Source organism: Heliangelus exortis, chromosome 2, assembly GCF_036169615.1.
Source record: "Heliangelus exortis chromosome 2, bHelExo1.hap1, whole genome shotgun sequence".
Lineage (NCBI taxonomy): Eukaryota > Metazoa > Chordata > Aves > Apodiformes > Trochilidae > Heliangelus > Heliangelus exortis.
The window spans coordinates 57699959-57714218 of NC_092423.1; the positions used below are offsets into that span (position 1 = coordinate 57699959).

The window sequence follows — 14260 nt, forward strand, 5'->3', positions numbered from 1 at the left end:
AAAAATAAAGACATGCAAAAGGATATATATTTTTTTTTCTTCCAAACAATGGCTAAAATTAACAAGAAATTAAAGCCTGAAACATCAAGAAGTATTATTTACTATCCCAAACTGCTTGGAAGACAAAGCCTGCTTTTCAGCCAAATGATGCAAATAAGTTATGCCTTCATTCAAATTCCATTCTCAAAATTCAGGGTCTTGAGAATACTGTAATTTATTTTCTCTCAAGTACTTGAACAACCATTACAAGCTACTTGTTCCATTCTCTTTGTTACAGTTGAAGGAGTTATCTTTCAGTCCAAGTTTTTATTTTTATTATTTTTTAAACTCTAATAAGTAGATACAGTTGAGCAACTATAAAATGTGATCAACTCTGTGATCATGAGCTGCAGTATGTCTCTAGTATTTTAGAGAAATTAAGAAGTCAAGGAGCTAAAAAAAACCACCAACAAGCTTTTTCATAAGTTGGATGTAGTGGTTTATCTTTGTCTTCAAGTCCGCATTGCAATAAGCAGCCAACACCAAGAGAGAAACCATTTTGCATGTTCAAATCTCTCATGTATTTACTATTAAGCATTTGGGAAAGTAAACCTCCTTTTCAAATAACACCTGCAACTGCTTAGTTTGAGTGTTTTACACTTTTCTCAATGACCAGAAGACTGATCACTCCACTAACTAAACTGCAGTTGATACCCATACAGAGAAGATTTTTTCCACAGTGAAAACTATATTCAGGTCAGCTTTATTTAAAGAAAAGTCTTTACAAGCCATAATACCACCAGTACTCCTATTTTAAAAAGTGCAGATATATTCCCTTCTTGCTGGCAGTCATTACTTGCTTGGAAATTACACCTATTCTTCCTGTGAGTAAGAATTTTACGTCTCCTTTTTTGAACACAGTATGTATTCCACACAGCAAAATAATAAATAAAGTAACAATAGATAAATAAATAAATAAATAAATATTTAATATCAATAATAATTAATAAATAATAAATAAAGTCATTCTTGGGTTTGTACAAGAACTACACAGGAGAATCTATCTTTGTGACCCTTTGATACTGGTAATTCACTGATTACTTACTTCTCCTCTAATTCCCCTGTTTACATCACTTCATTCGACCCTTTTTCCCCTTCTCTCTCTTTTCATAGAATCACAGAATTGGCTGGGTTGGAAGGGACCTCAGAGATCATCAAGTCCAACCCTTGAGCCACTCCCGCTGCAGTTACCAGACCATGGCACTGAGTGCCACATCCAGTCTCTTTTTAAATATCTCCAGGGAAGGAGAATCCACCACTTCCCTGGGCAGCCCATTCCAATGTCTGATCACCCTCTCAGTAAAGAAATTCTTTCTAATGTCCAACCTAAACCTCCCCTGGCACTTGCTTTGATCATGTCTGTCTTGCCATCTTTTCATCTTTAAGTTTCTTCTTTTTATGCTACCTTCTTCTTTTTTATGCTGAAGTCACACTAAAGGCCATGCCAGAACTGTTTGTCTTTAACCTGTGCACAGTGTATGAGTCTGATACTATAGAGACACCTAAAATGCAACCCCCTCTCCTCCACAATACAAGCTACACAAACATGCTTAAGAGTTAACAATGACTTTTACCCCAACGTTTTCAAAAGCTCAGGAAAGTCTTTTGATGCAACCTTAGAAGTCTAAATATTTTCAGGCATTCTCTGCTTTGCCTCTGAGGTAATGTCACAACTCCAGGGATGCAATAGGAGGGGCTGGTATACTCCTAGGCTGAGGTAAGTTTAAAACAACAGGCAAGAGTTTCTATTCATGTATAGGTACACATCATTGTCCCTTTTGTTATAACAAAATAGAGATTACTACAAGAAAAGAATAGTTCCAAATTATTCATTCACATTGTTCCTAACCAGCAACTATATACCTTGTCACACACCAAATAGCACTACTACTAAATATCAGTTCTGCCCCTGCAGATTTAAGTAGGACCAGAATACCCGATTTTATATTTATATCCAGTGCTTGCTGGAAATAAAAAAATATATAATACCCAACACTGACATATAATTTTCTGTGATGATGTTTTACTTAAAAGACAGAGGAAGAAGTTGAGAGCACCAGCAAACTTCTGAGCACCACACAACCAAGATGGTCAGGTTTCAAGTACAGCTGTCAGGCTCTTAAACTTCGCTCAGGGGAAAAACCCAAGCAACCTACATACTACTTAATACTGCAGAAAGAAGGCCTGGACTCTACTAGGGCTTAAGAATAATTAGATTCTACTCTTTTAAATTTAGCATTAAATTTGCTAAAAATTGCGTTACTAAAAAAAATGCTAAAAAATTTACTAAATTTACTAAAAATGCTTTACTAAAAAGGAATATAATGGGGAAGAACAAGCATAGAACTCACATGAAATCACTTGTGTGCCTTTCAGAACTGGAAACACTCCTTTTACCAGGATTTTTAAAATTTAATGGCCATGATCCAAGATAATTATCAGACAAGAGTGAGCTGAACTGAAGTATGGATGGTTGTATATACCTAGTAGGGGTTCAAGTTTCTGTTTGTTCTCTTCTCTAGGTCAAAAGTGACCTCTGGTTAAAGAACAGAGCCCCTCCCTACTCCCATTTCTGGAGAGAAAAGTTAATCCCCATCTCCCCCAAATGTAAAAATTACAATAGGTTCTAATGCTGGCAGCATTAATGGCATCTTCCTATCTTTACCCAAACTTTTCCACAGCTCACTTGGTGACAAGCAGAGCTCATTGACTACTTCAACAGTAACATTCCAAGGAAAGCTGCCACAAAAGATGTAAAAACCCTTTTCAGTTTTTCGAGTGGCCCTAGAATTCAGATGACCATAAGCCCATCACTGTTTTCCCAGTACTTCCATACTTGTACATTTTGGCTGTTTCTAAAACAAGTAATTTAACAAGATCTGCTTTCTATCAACAGTAAGAAAAAAAAAATAAAGAAGGAAAGTTATAATGAAATCCAAAGGAACATTAGCTTTTACTAACAGAGGAAGTCACCACCTTTGGTAATTCTAGGGCCTGATCATTATTGCTGATTCCAAATGTAAGAACTTTATATCAAGTAGAAACATAGCTGTTGTTACTGGTAGGCTAACTACAACAGAAAAAGCCAGCATATAAATTTCTCATATCTATACCACAGTCTCCAACTCCTCAGTTGTAGCAACCAGCTAAGTGCATCACTGAATGAAGCCCACTGCAAACAAAAAGCAATCCTCTAAAGATTTTTTTTTTATTAATTTGGTTTTCCAGAATGATATAATATCTCCAGAAACAAAGAATGATGGCAGCAAGAGCAAAAGCTACAAGAGAACAGAAGCAAGAACTTCCTGAGCTAGCTTATCACATAGAGCAGAACATCTACCTGCAGCTGGTGGGCTTGGACAACTGCAGCACAAGAGTACAATGGCCATCAGATAGCTTTAGTGAAGAAAGCTACCAAGAGCTATAACAGATTATCTTAGTTATTCAGAACTAGTATAATTTGAGTATATGTTAGCCATGGCCACCTTTCCATTACGGCTTCACTCCACTTTCAAGGGGAAGTGCTCTAATGTCTTGCAGACATTTAACTTACTTATCTTTCACAACTAGTTTGAACAACTCCATGCCATGGAGACATAAGTTTTATTAATAATCTTAACAAAGCTGGTTTAAGGAACCATGCACTGGCATAAAAAATACATAATTATTTTCCAAATGAGTGAAGGGAAAATATAAATTACAAGATTAAACTATTGCCAGGCACTCACTTGTATCTCACCAGTATCTATCAAAAGTCAGGAAATTGCTGGGTATCCTCATATCAGTTTGGCATAAAGAAAGATACCAAATACCACAAGTCACAAGTTGTCACTGTGATCACTTAAAGCTGCTGTCCTCACTATGATGCCATATGCCCTTGCAGTTAACATTAGAAGATTTGAACCCACACTACTGCAGCATAATGAAATTCCAGTGTGCAGGTAAACAAAAGCTCCCCCACCTTGTCCCTGTTTCTACAGCATGCTCAAGAGGCTGTTAATGAAAAATTATCAAAGGGTAAAATACCAAAGTAACATCTCAGATCTACGATTATTAATATCAGTTATAATCCAATTAACCAACTGACCTACAACAAACCAGAGTACGTGGTCTTTTAGCTGTCATAAGACTAGCCTGGCAGACAGAAAAGTCTGATCCAACTTAAAGCCTTCTTGCACACTGAGATTTTGATTAGCTGATACCAGAGCAACATTTTGTGGTATGTGGCTGCGGTATTTAGAATCACTATAAAGAGCCCTCAAGCCCAATTTACATCAAACCACAGCCTCAGTTAAACAGGACTCCAGGTTCCATAACAAAGATTTTCCAAAAAGCCTTAATCACCTTGAAATTATTATGAAATATTCTTTAGATATTTAACCATTATATGTCTGTATTTATTCCTCAGCAATATTTGAAGAGCCAGAGAGATCCTGAAAAACTGATTAAAAATACCAAGGATGACAAGCACACAAGGCACCTTCCTGCTTTAAGCAACCCATGGCCTACAGCCTCTTCCCACTTGTTGCAAGAAACCTGTCTTATCGGTTCTCTACAGAAGCCACTTGACTTACACTCAAGGGCAAGCAAGCAGAAAAAGGTTCCATTCCAAATATGTGTGAGCATCAAAAGCCTCACCCAAACAAGTCATCCATTTTGATAAAACAAAACATTAAAAAAGCCATGAAGATCATACCCTATCTTAGCATGACGCAGACATCAGGGTACAGTTCTGTAACTACAGAACAGCAACTGCTGCAAGCAGCAGCTCATAGAAAGTATGGTTCACACTTCAAAACATCATCTCAACCCTTCACAGCTAATGAGGATTTTTTTTTTTTTGTTAGGTGCAAACTTCTCAAAACAGTTAAGTTAAAATTTGTGTGAACTTTGAAACATTTTGAAACCGAAAAGCTGAATAGTAATTTTCCTTCTGCTTTTGGGGCAAGATACTTTTGTTAAGGTCTAGCACTCCATAGGTCATGAATGCCAAGACAAACTCAAGCCCAGAGTCTCTGGATTATCTTTATTACCCAAAAGGCATCTTAAGCATTAACTAAATCTATCTGTTTTGCATTGGCTTGCAAGCCTTTTAGTAGCATTTCTGTTTACTTCTGGAAAAGAGTTTGGCATTACAAGGGAGAGAGAAACCCTCTCCCACCTCACACACACATACATACCCACACCCACACTCATTTATGGGCAGCTTCTTACATTTCAGAAACTCACTTGTAAAAGTTAAAAATGTACACCAAAAAGGTACACCTTCCCCCCACTCCTCCCTTCTCCCCAGGTTTACTTTACTCCTAACACCTCTACTTCCTCACGCTCTTCCACTGCTCCAGCATGGGGTTCCTGCCACAAGAGACAATCCTCCACAAACCTCTACAATATGTGTCCTTTCCACAAGGTGCAGTTATCCACAAACTGCCCTAGCAGTGGTCCTCTCCACATATCCTTTCCATGGGGTGCAGTCCTTCAGGAATGGACCTGTGGGGTCACAAGTCCCACCAGCAAGCTTCCAAACTTCTCTCTTCATAGGCCCACAGATCCTGCCAGGAGCCTGCTTAAGCACAGGCTTCCCACAGGGTCACAGCCACCTTCAAGGATGCACCTGCTCTGACATGGGCTCCTCCACAGCCTGCAGGTGGATATCTGGTCCCCCCTCTGGTGAACCTCTATGCAGGGGAACAGCCTTCCTCACCATAGTCTTCACCACAGGCTGCAGGTGAATCTCAGAAGCCCTGGTGCCTGGAGCACCTTCTGCCCCCTCTTTCTTCCCTGACCTTGGTATCTGCAGGGTTGTTGCTCTTGCATATTCTCACTACTCCCTCTGGCTGCAATTCCACAGGATTTAGTTTTGGGTTTTTTCACCCTTTCTTACACATGTTACCAGAGGGGCACTACCACCATGACTGTCTGGCTCAGCCTTAGCCAGCAGGGTCAGTCTTGGAGTCAGCTGGTACTGGCTCTGAGACATAGCAAAAGCTTCTAGCAGCTTTCCGCAGAAGCCACCCCTGCAGCCCCTTTACTACCAAAGCCTTGGCACACAAACCCAACACACAGCTGAACTGCTTCAAGGCCAGGTGACAACAGCCTTGAACCAACCCTATCTCTGATCCCCATTCTGCTCTTTTCAGCTGTATGCTTTCTTTAATTCCCCACCCTTCCTCCAGGCACATGATTTTCCCTTACCTAAAACCAGCTTATCACTGCATTCCTGCTACCCCCAAGCCAAGATCACTTGTGATCACCTGAACAGATTTGGTTTGCATTCTACACCTGCAAACCAAAGAAACAGCTACAGATGAACACCAGAACAGCCGGGACTCCAAAGGGAAACACAACTGAGAATAAGACAATTTGACACACACAGAGAGCTAGTAGCAAAGCTAGCAGCATGTTTTTTTGATTCTTCCTGTGCATAATTCCACATATTCTGTGTGTGTGGTAAGAAATCTGGGAGGATCCTGTGATCTCTACCCCTATGCCTTAGAAAGCTGCATGTATTAACAGAGAATATCACACCTTCTCCAGGTATTTTACCACTTTCTCCATTAGAACAGGACACTTAAGCAATCACACTCCCTTTGTTTGTTACTTCCAAACAATTAATAACACGGGAAGAGGCTTACCACAGGGTACACAATCCTCAAGCCTAATAGCTTTCTCTCCTCCTTTCACTTTTTGATACTGTAGCAAACGTCTACCTTGACACTACTTTCTGCACAGCTTTTCCTCTGGGGCTTGCTGTTAAGCCAAACTGACACACTTACATAGGCAAATTTAGTAACTTTTGAACAAGATCATCCTAAGTTCATCATACATCATCATACAGCAGTGTTCAAACCAAGGAGCAGCAGCCACATGACACTGCTGCTGTTGGGACATTCAACAGTGTCATACGAGCCCAGAACCCTCACACACTGTGGAAGCAGAGCACAACAGTTCAGAACACCACTCAGCATATTAAGGGGAAGTAGTATAAATAGCTATAAAATCACCTGGAATCTTAATTAAGTTCCCTTCCTTCCTGTTTAATGATGCCATCCTTGGCTGTAATGTCTCATTCACCCTCCCTCCTGCAAATGGGGATTCAAGCAGTTCACTGCAGTAAGCTTGGACTGAAAATTTTTTCCTTATACAACAGCCAAATGCTGCCAAGTTTTAGATATAATTTTTAAACTAGGAGACAAACAAATGGGCATTATGAAGTTCTAATCTAAACGCCTGAATCAATCTTATTCTACAGTTTTTCTCAAAAAATTTGTAGAAAGGCAACTTCGTTTTTACTTGAAACCTTGTAAGGATAAAAGTAATATGTTACTACAGAATATCATACAAAACACCATATGGGACATATAAAACCTTATTAACATTATTTCCCAGCATCAACATGTCATTTAACCCCCTAATGACTGCACTGGCTTTTATACAACCACTTCTATCTGACGTAAACACAGACTACAGCTGAAAGGACAAATCACACTCCCTTTCCCCATGCTACACTCCTGTTGCAGCAACTGAGCAAAATATGGAAACTGATCAGTATGGGATATTTCACAGGAGGTTGGGTGGATGGAAAGAAAAAGCTACATGATTTCCAACACCCAACATGATGCATGCTGGAGCCACGCAGAAGCGTGTCCATCCCTTCCTGCCAACTCCTGTATTACCCTGAAGCAATTACAGGATAGTGGCCTAAGGAAGCCACACAGAGAACTGCAGACACCAGGCTGCTACAACCACACTGCTGGGAATTTCTGAGGCTAAAGCCCATTTCCAACCAACTCTGACTGAGTAGCTTGAGTCTCTTAGAAGAGGAAGTTCCTAGAAGTTTCATAAAAACAGATGGACAGGTAAAGCAAAGAGACTTTGTACTCTACCATTCAGTGCTATTAGCTACAGTGTGAGCTCCCAGCCTGTTAGGCACCAGAGAACTCAGAAGAAATTAAAAAACTGGTAGGAAACATGGAAACACCTCATTTAAAACTGGAATCTTTTTAAATATCAAATTCAATCAAACATAAGCCATACATTGAAAAGCAGGCTTCATTAGTACCACAACAGGTTGGAAAGATACTTACTATGAAAAAAAAACCACAATAAAACCACAAAACAAAACAGAATTAATCACAGGGGGAAGAGGCATTTGTTGAGAGATGTAGTAGGCTGGGACTCTTAAGTGTTATTCAACGACCTTCAGTGTTTTGTGAGATTTTTTTTGTAGACTCTAATAAACTCATTAAATATTTGACAGGATGTTATGAAAACATTTGTGATTGACTGAAATAGCAAGTTGTTTTTTCTGTAGTTTACCACAAGTGTCATCACTTCAAAATAAACTGTAATTCATTAGCATCTTATTCCCCTTGAAGGCTGGAAGATGAAAGGTACTAGGGTCCAGGGTGAAGTATTAAACTAGGCCCTGAGGCTTTGTGAAATTAGATAACCAGAGGAAAATATGTATTTTTAAATATATAATCAAGTTTTAAATAAAAAAATCAACAAAGTACCAACACAAAAAACTATGAAGTTAAGGAACAAAATCCATCCTCTTTCCTGCTGTCTTCTCCAAAAGCAAAAATACAAGTTTTGCTTCACTAGAATCCAGATAGGTTCAAACAAGTTTTTGATCACAGCATTCAGACTTTATGGTCTGTAGAGAAATATTAAGTTTTAGCTATTAAATCTATGTAGTAAGACACAAGGATACCCAGCTTAAGTGTATAGGTAATTATCTAAGGAAGACTTTACTGAAGTAAACCAAACATGAGGCTTTCAGTCGTTTCTTGAATGTATCTCATTAGTAGGGTCTGAAAGGGGACAAGAGTTTCCCAGTAGAAATGCTTATGTAAACATTCATACAAACCATAATACTGACCCAACCCAATCCTGATATGCCAGTAGCAGCTTCAAAATTATTAACCTGGATGGGTAATTGGCATTAATAATACACAGAGCAGGGTAGTAGTTTTTGACGTTTTATTCATTGCTCTTGCCACCCATGGAAATTATGCTTCATTAACATCAAAGACCTCCCATTAACTGCTTACTGTCATCCCTGCTATTTACAGTCCTAACAGGTCAAACACCTTACTCCCTCAAATCCTTGTTTTACATTTGATGCAAGCCTACCTCTGCTACCACAAACAAAAGCTACCTCCTGTCTGCCTCAGGCTGTCATCACAACCAAATACCATCCTCTCCCCTGTGCTGAAAGCTGATGTGGCTTGCCAGTACAGCAGATTGGATCAAAAAATGGATCCTGCTGAAGAACTGATGAAGAAGCTTGTCTTTCAGCCAGTGCAATGTACACCAGGAAAATTCAGACAGGACCATGCAGAATGAAGAGGGTGATTGTTTGTGCCACTATCAACACCAAGAAGCAGGTAATAAAACTAAACTGCTAAACCCTGCAGTCTATTATATCCCAAAAGTCCTGGCAGTCTGGTGAAATCTCCACTGACTGGAAAAGGGGAAACATAACCCCCATTTCAAAAAGGAATAGAAGGAAGATCCAGGGCGCTATAGACCAGTCAGTCTCTGTACCCAGGAAGATCATGGGGCAAATTCTCCTGGAGGCACTGCTGGAGCAAAATAATGAAGAGGTGATTTGGTATAATCAACACAGCTTCACCAAGGGCAAATTATGCCTGACAAACCTTGTGGCCTTCTATGAAAAGGTCACAACATCAATAGACAAGGGAAGAGCAACCAACATCATTTACCTGGACCTGAGCAAAACCTTTGACAGAGTCCCACACGACATCCTGGTCTCCAAGCGGGTAAAACGGGTTTGATGGATGGACCACTCAGTGGATTAAGAACTGGCTTGGTGGCTGCACCCAAAGAGTGGCTGTCAATGGGTCCATGTCCAAGTGGAGGCCAGTGACAAGTGGAGTCCCTCAAGGATCAGCGTTGGGATAGGTCTTGTTTAACATCTTTGTTGGTGACATGACGGACACCCTCAGCAAGTTCCCTGATGACACCAAACTGTGTGGTGCAGCTGACACGCTGGAGGGAAGGGATGCCATCCAGAGGGACCCTGACAGACTGGAGAGGTGGGGCCATACCAATCTCATGAAGTTCAACAGGACCAAGTGCAAGGTCCTGCATCTGGGTTGAGGCAATCCCAAGCACTGATACAGGCTGGGCAGTGACTGGCTTGAGAGCAGCCCTGAGGGAAAGGACTTGGGAGTGCTGGTGGATGAGAAGTTCAACATGAGCCATCAGGGTACACTTGCAGCCCAGAAAGCCAACCAGATCCTTGGCTGCATCAAGAGAAGCGTGGCCAGCAGCCCGAGGGAAGTGATTCTCCCCCTCTGCTCTGCTCTCGTGAGACCCCACCTGGAGTGCTGCATCCACGTCTGGAGACCCTGTTACAGGAGGGACATGGATGTGCTGGAGTGTGTCCAGAGAAGGGCCAGGAGGATGATCAGAGGGCTGGAGCACCTCTGCTATGAAGAGAGACTGGGAGAGTTGGGGTTATTCAGTCTGGAGAGGAGAAGGTTCTAAGGAGACCTTACTGAAGGGGGCTACAGGAAAGCTGGTGAGGGGCTTTTTAGGATGTCAGGTGGTGATAGGAATAGGGGGAATGGATTCAAACTAGAGGAGGGTAGATTTAGATTGCAAGTTAGGGAGAAGTTCTTCACCATGAGGGTGCTGAGACACTGGAACAGGTTGCCCAGAGAGATGGTGGAAGCCCCATCCCTGGAAGTTTTTAAGGCCAGGCTGGACAGGGCTCTGAGCAACCTGATCTAGTGGGAGGTGTCCCTGCCCATGGCAGGGGGTTTGGAACTACATGATCTTAAAGGTCCCTTCCAACCCTGAAAATTCTGTGATTCTATTGATTCTATCTACACGAAAACTAAGTGCTATATACACAGAACATTACTTTCATGTACTCAAAATTTCATCTGATGTCTGGTATAAAAGAAAAATAACCAAAAGTTCAAAATGTTTCTTCTTAAGAGGGTGAGACATGCTAAAGCTGTCATTATTTTCAGAAAGAATTAAAATTTGACATAGAGAAAACTTAGCCAATTACATTATTTATCGTCAAATAAAAAGTTTTAATCAATTTATGTTCTTACATTCTAATGAAAAAGAAAAATATTTGGAATAAAACTACAGTGTGTAAATGACTGACAAAGATTTGTACATACCTTTGGTTTACAGAAAATCTGGGACTAAGCCAATCAAACCCACTTTTTTCAAAGCAGCAAATACTATCCCACCACCCTAGTTAGTTTGGTTTAAAAAAGAAATATAAAAAAATGCATCTTCTGGAGATGCTAAAAATTTACTCACAATTGTATTCTAAATATATGTTAGGATTGTGGAGTACTAAAAATTGCTGATAGGGAGAGATACGTTATTATTTCCAGTCCACAAAATGGGAAGCCACAGGCAAAATATTAAATGTCACAAAAAACCCTCTTAAGTAACCAAAGAAATGCTCTTATGACTTCAACTGCTGACTATCTCTGCTATAGTTAGGACATGCTTCTACCTATTTGTATGAGATTTTTGTTTGCATTCACCCAGTAATATCATTCATAGCATACAACAGAGAATGCACACTGAAAAGTCAGAATTCCAGAAGTGAAATGTCAATACTGGTCAATACCAGTATAAGAGAAAAGAGAAATATGTTATAGTGGTATAAGAGAAAAAAATGTTTTAGGAAACCAAGAGTAACAGTAATAAAGAACAGTATTTGTTTCTAGTTGTCTCAAAGCAAGCACTCGCTAATCATAATCAAGTGAATCAAGACTAAACAAATTCAGTACAAGCACTGTATAAAAATTTTGCATCCAAGTCCTAAAGTTTATCACAAGCAAAGCTAAACCCACTGCTACATCAGATGGAGCATATTTTAAAATGTTTTCATTTACCATTTAAAATATGTTTTGTTTTGCTTTTCCTCCCAACTGTTTCACTAACACAATGAAACGTAACAAGATAAAGTTGTCTCCCCTTGCACTCAGTACTATCAAGATGAACTTCAGCACAGATATAGTGTTTTAAAACTCCAGTGTATATTTCTAAGATGTTTTCGGTCTGCCCTTGCATTTATGTTACCCCTGTTCTAAATCAGGTATTAAAAGATTGTCCATGTTTCACCAGATGCAACAGCAGAACGCTGATTTACCATGAAAGGAAAGCCTAAAGTCTTACCTCCTAAAGAATAATACTCTCTGTAGCAAGAAACACACAGCTTACATCTCCTCTGCAGCATCTTATATTACTGACTGATTAAAAAAAAAAAAATCAGCTTGTTTTTCCTGAACCTTTGAGAACAACCCCAATATAAATGTTTTGCATATACTGGTTATTTTCAATCAAGAAAGTTTAGGCCCAGCTGCACGCACCCAAAAAATCAAAAGAACTGCAATAAAAGAAAACAACTTGCTGTCAAAAAACAGAGGAAGCAGAGTGTTCCACTAGTTTCCTGCTGAGAAAAAAATAATTGCTTGAAGTATGGGGTAGCAAGCTACCAGCACAATTTAGCCAAGAAATCCAAGAGGACTTATCTAACTAGTAGCCATTTAAGAAATCAAAATTCAACCAATATGCAGTTTTATAAAAATAAAGCTACTGTAAAATAGAACTATAATATGTATTTTCCATATAACTATGGATAATCTTCCCCATTTAATCCCTTACTCTTCTGAAAGTTCAGACTACAGCATCTCGTTTACATCTGTCAAGCTGTATACATTATAACACCAACAGTATTAGAAGCATATAGGCTGTCAATATCACATGTATGGTATCTAGTAATTTAAAAACATCTTACCACACTACTGATTCCCATTAAAATTCCTCCTATCAAGCAGGAAACTATTCTGCTACCAGAGTTTTGCAGCAACCGAAAAGTGAACTGCCAAACTAAACAAAAAGTATTTTCAAGTACTCCTGCCAGTAATTGAAAATTGCAGAGAAGCCCGAAACACATGAAGGGGATGCTCAAGTGCCGAAGACAGAGTTTAGCGAAAGAATCAGCTCCGAAACAAGGCAGGCACGATCTCCTGTCCCTCCCCAGCTTCCTCCTCGCACGGCTGCTTCCTGCACCAGCGCAGAGCTGTGAGGGAAGGGCCTTTCCCCGCGGTACTTTCACGGCTTTTAAAAGCCGAGCAGAAGAAGAGTACGGGCAGTTACGATCCCCCCACCCCGTGAAGGGGAAGGACGGGAAAAGGCTGCTGTTACACACACCGCCTCATCACCGCAAGCGGTCTCTCGGAGCTGAGGCGAGAAGTGCCGCCTTCCCCCCATCCCGCACCGGCAGCAAAGGGATGGGGAGCGCCGGTCGCAGAGGTGCCACGGCCCTGGCGGGCACCCGCTCCCCGTCACGCCCCGCAGCACGGCCGGGCTCCCGCCGCCGTGCTTCCGGATACCCTGCAGGGCCAGCAGAGCGCGGCCCCCGCAGAAGAAGCGCGAAACCCGCGTCCCGGTCCAGAGACACCGGGCTGTTCTCCCGCCCCGCACTCACCCGGGAGCGATAACCTGTCCGGGCAGCGCACACAGCTCCCGCACCACGCCGGGACGCTCCGCTTTCAGCTTACGCTCGACGCCGGCCCTCTGCGGCCGGGTGCTGGTGCCGCTGGTGCCGCTGGCGTCGGGCGGCGGGACGGGCGGCATCGGGGCACACAACGCCAGCACCGACCCGATCTGCACCGCCGCCCCCACCGACACCTTCCACTCCAGCAATCGCAGCGGCCGCGGGCCCGGCGCACGGATCTCCGTGATCACACCCGCCGGGCCATCCGAGACGGACCCGCCGCCCTTCTCCGCCCGTCCCTCCATCATCTCGGCCAGGGGGGCGTCGCTATAGCAACGTTCACGTCGCTGCCGCCGCCGCCGGCCTAGCCGTGGGGCCGGAGCCTGCTGCTGCCGCCGGGGGGCTGGGGGCGCCCCAATAGTCACCGGCGGCGACGACGGGCAGCGAGGTCACGGCCCCTCTGCGCAGGCGCTGCGCGCCGGTTCTCAGCCCGGCCTTAAAGGCCCAGGCGCACGCAGCTCGCCCCGCCGAGGCGGCTGCACAAGGCGGGCCTGGGGGCAGGCGGTGAATAGGGAGGGAATGGCAGGGGTGGCGAGGCGAGGCAGCCCCCGCTCGCCCCCTCCTTCTCCGGCGGAGGGAAAGCGCCGCTCCCTTTCCCCACCCCTAGCGCGTTTCCGGATCCGCGCACTCCCTTCCAAGCCCAGGGCGCGGGGC

General features: G+C 42.4%; 1 protein-coding gene across 1 annotated transcript in view; it reads right to left on the reverse strand.

The window, feature by feature from the left end:
• CTDP1 (CTD phosphatase subunit 1) overlaps window positions 1-14008 on the reverse strand; it is an 87042-nt gene extending 73034 nt beyond the window's left edge. The window contains exon 1 of the mRNA XM_071736283.1: window positions 13538-14008. Coding sequence (XP_071592384.1) covers window positions 13538-13854 — 317 coding nt within the window. The 5' untranslated portion in view covers window positions 13855-14008. The remainder of the gene's footprint in view (window positions 1-13537) is intronic.
• Between the last annotated feature and the right edge of the window lie 252 nt (window positions 14009-14260).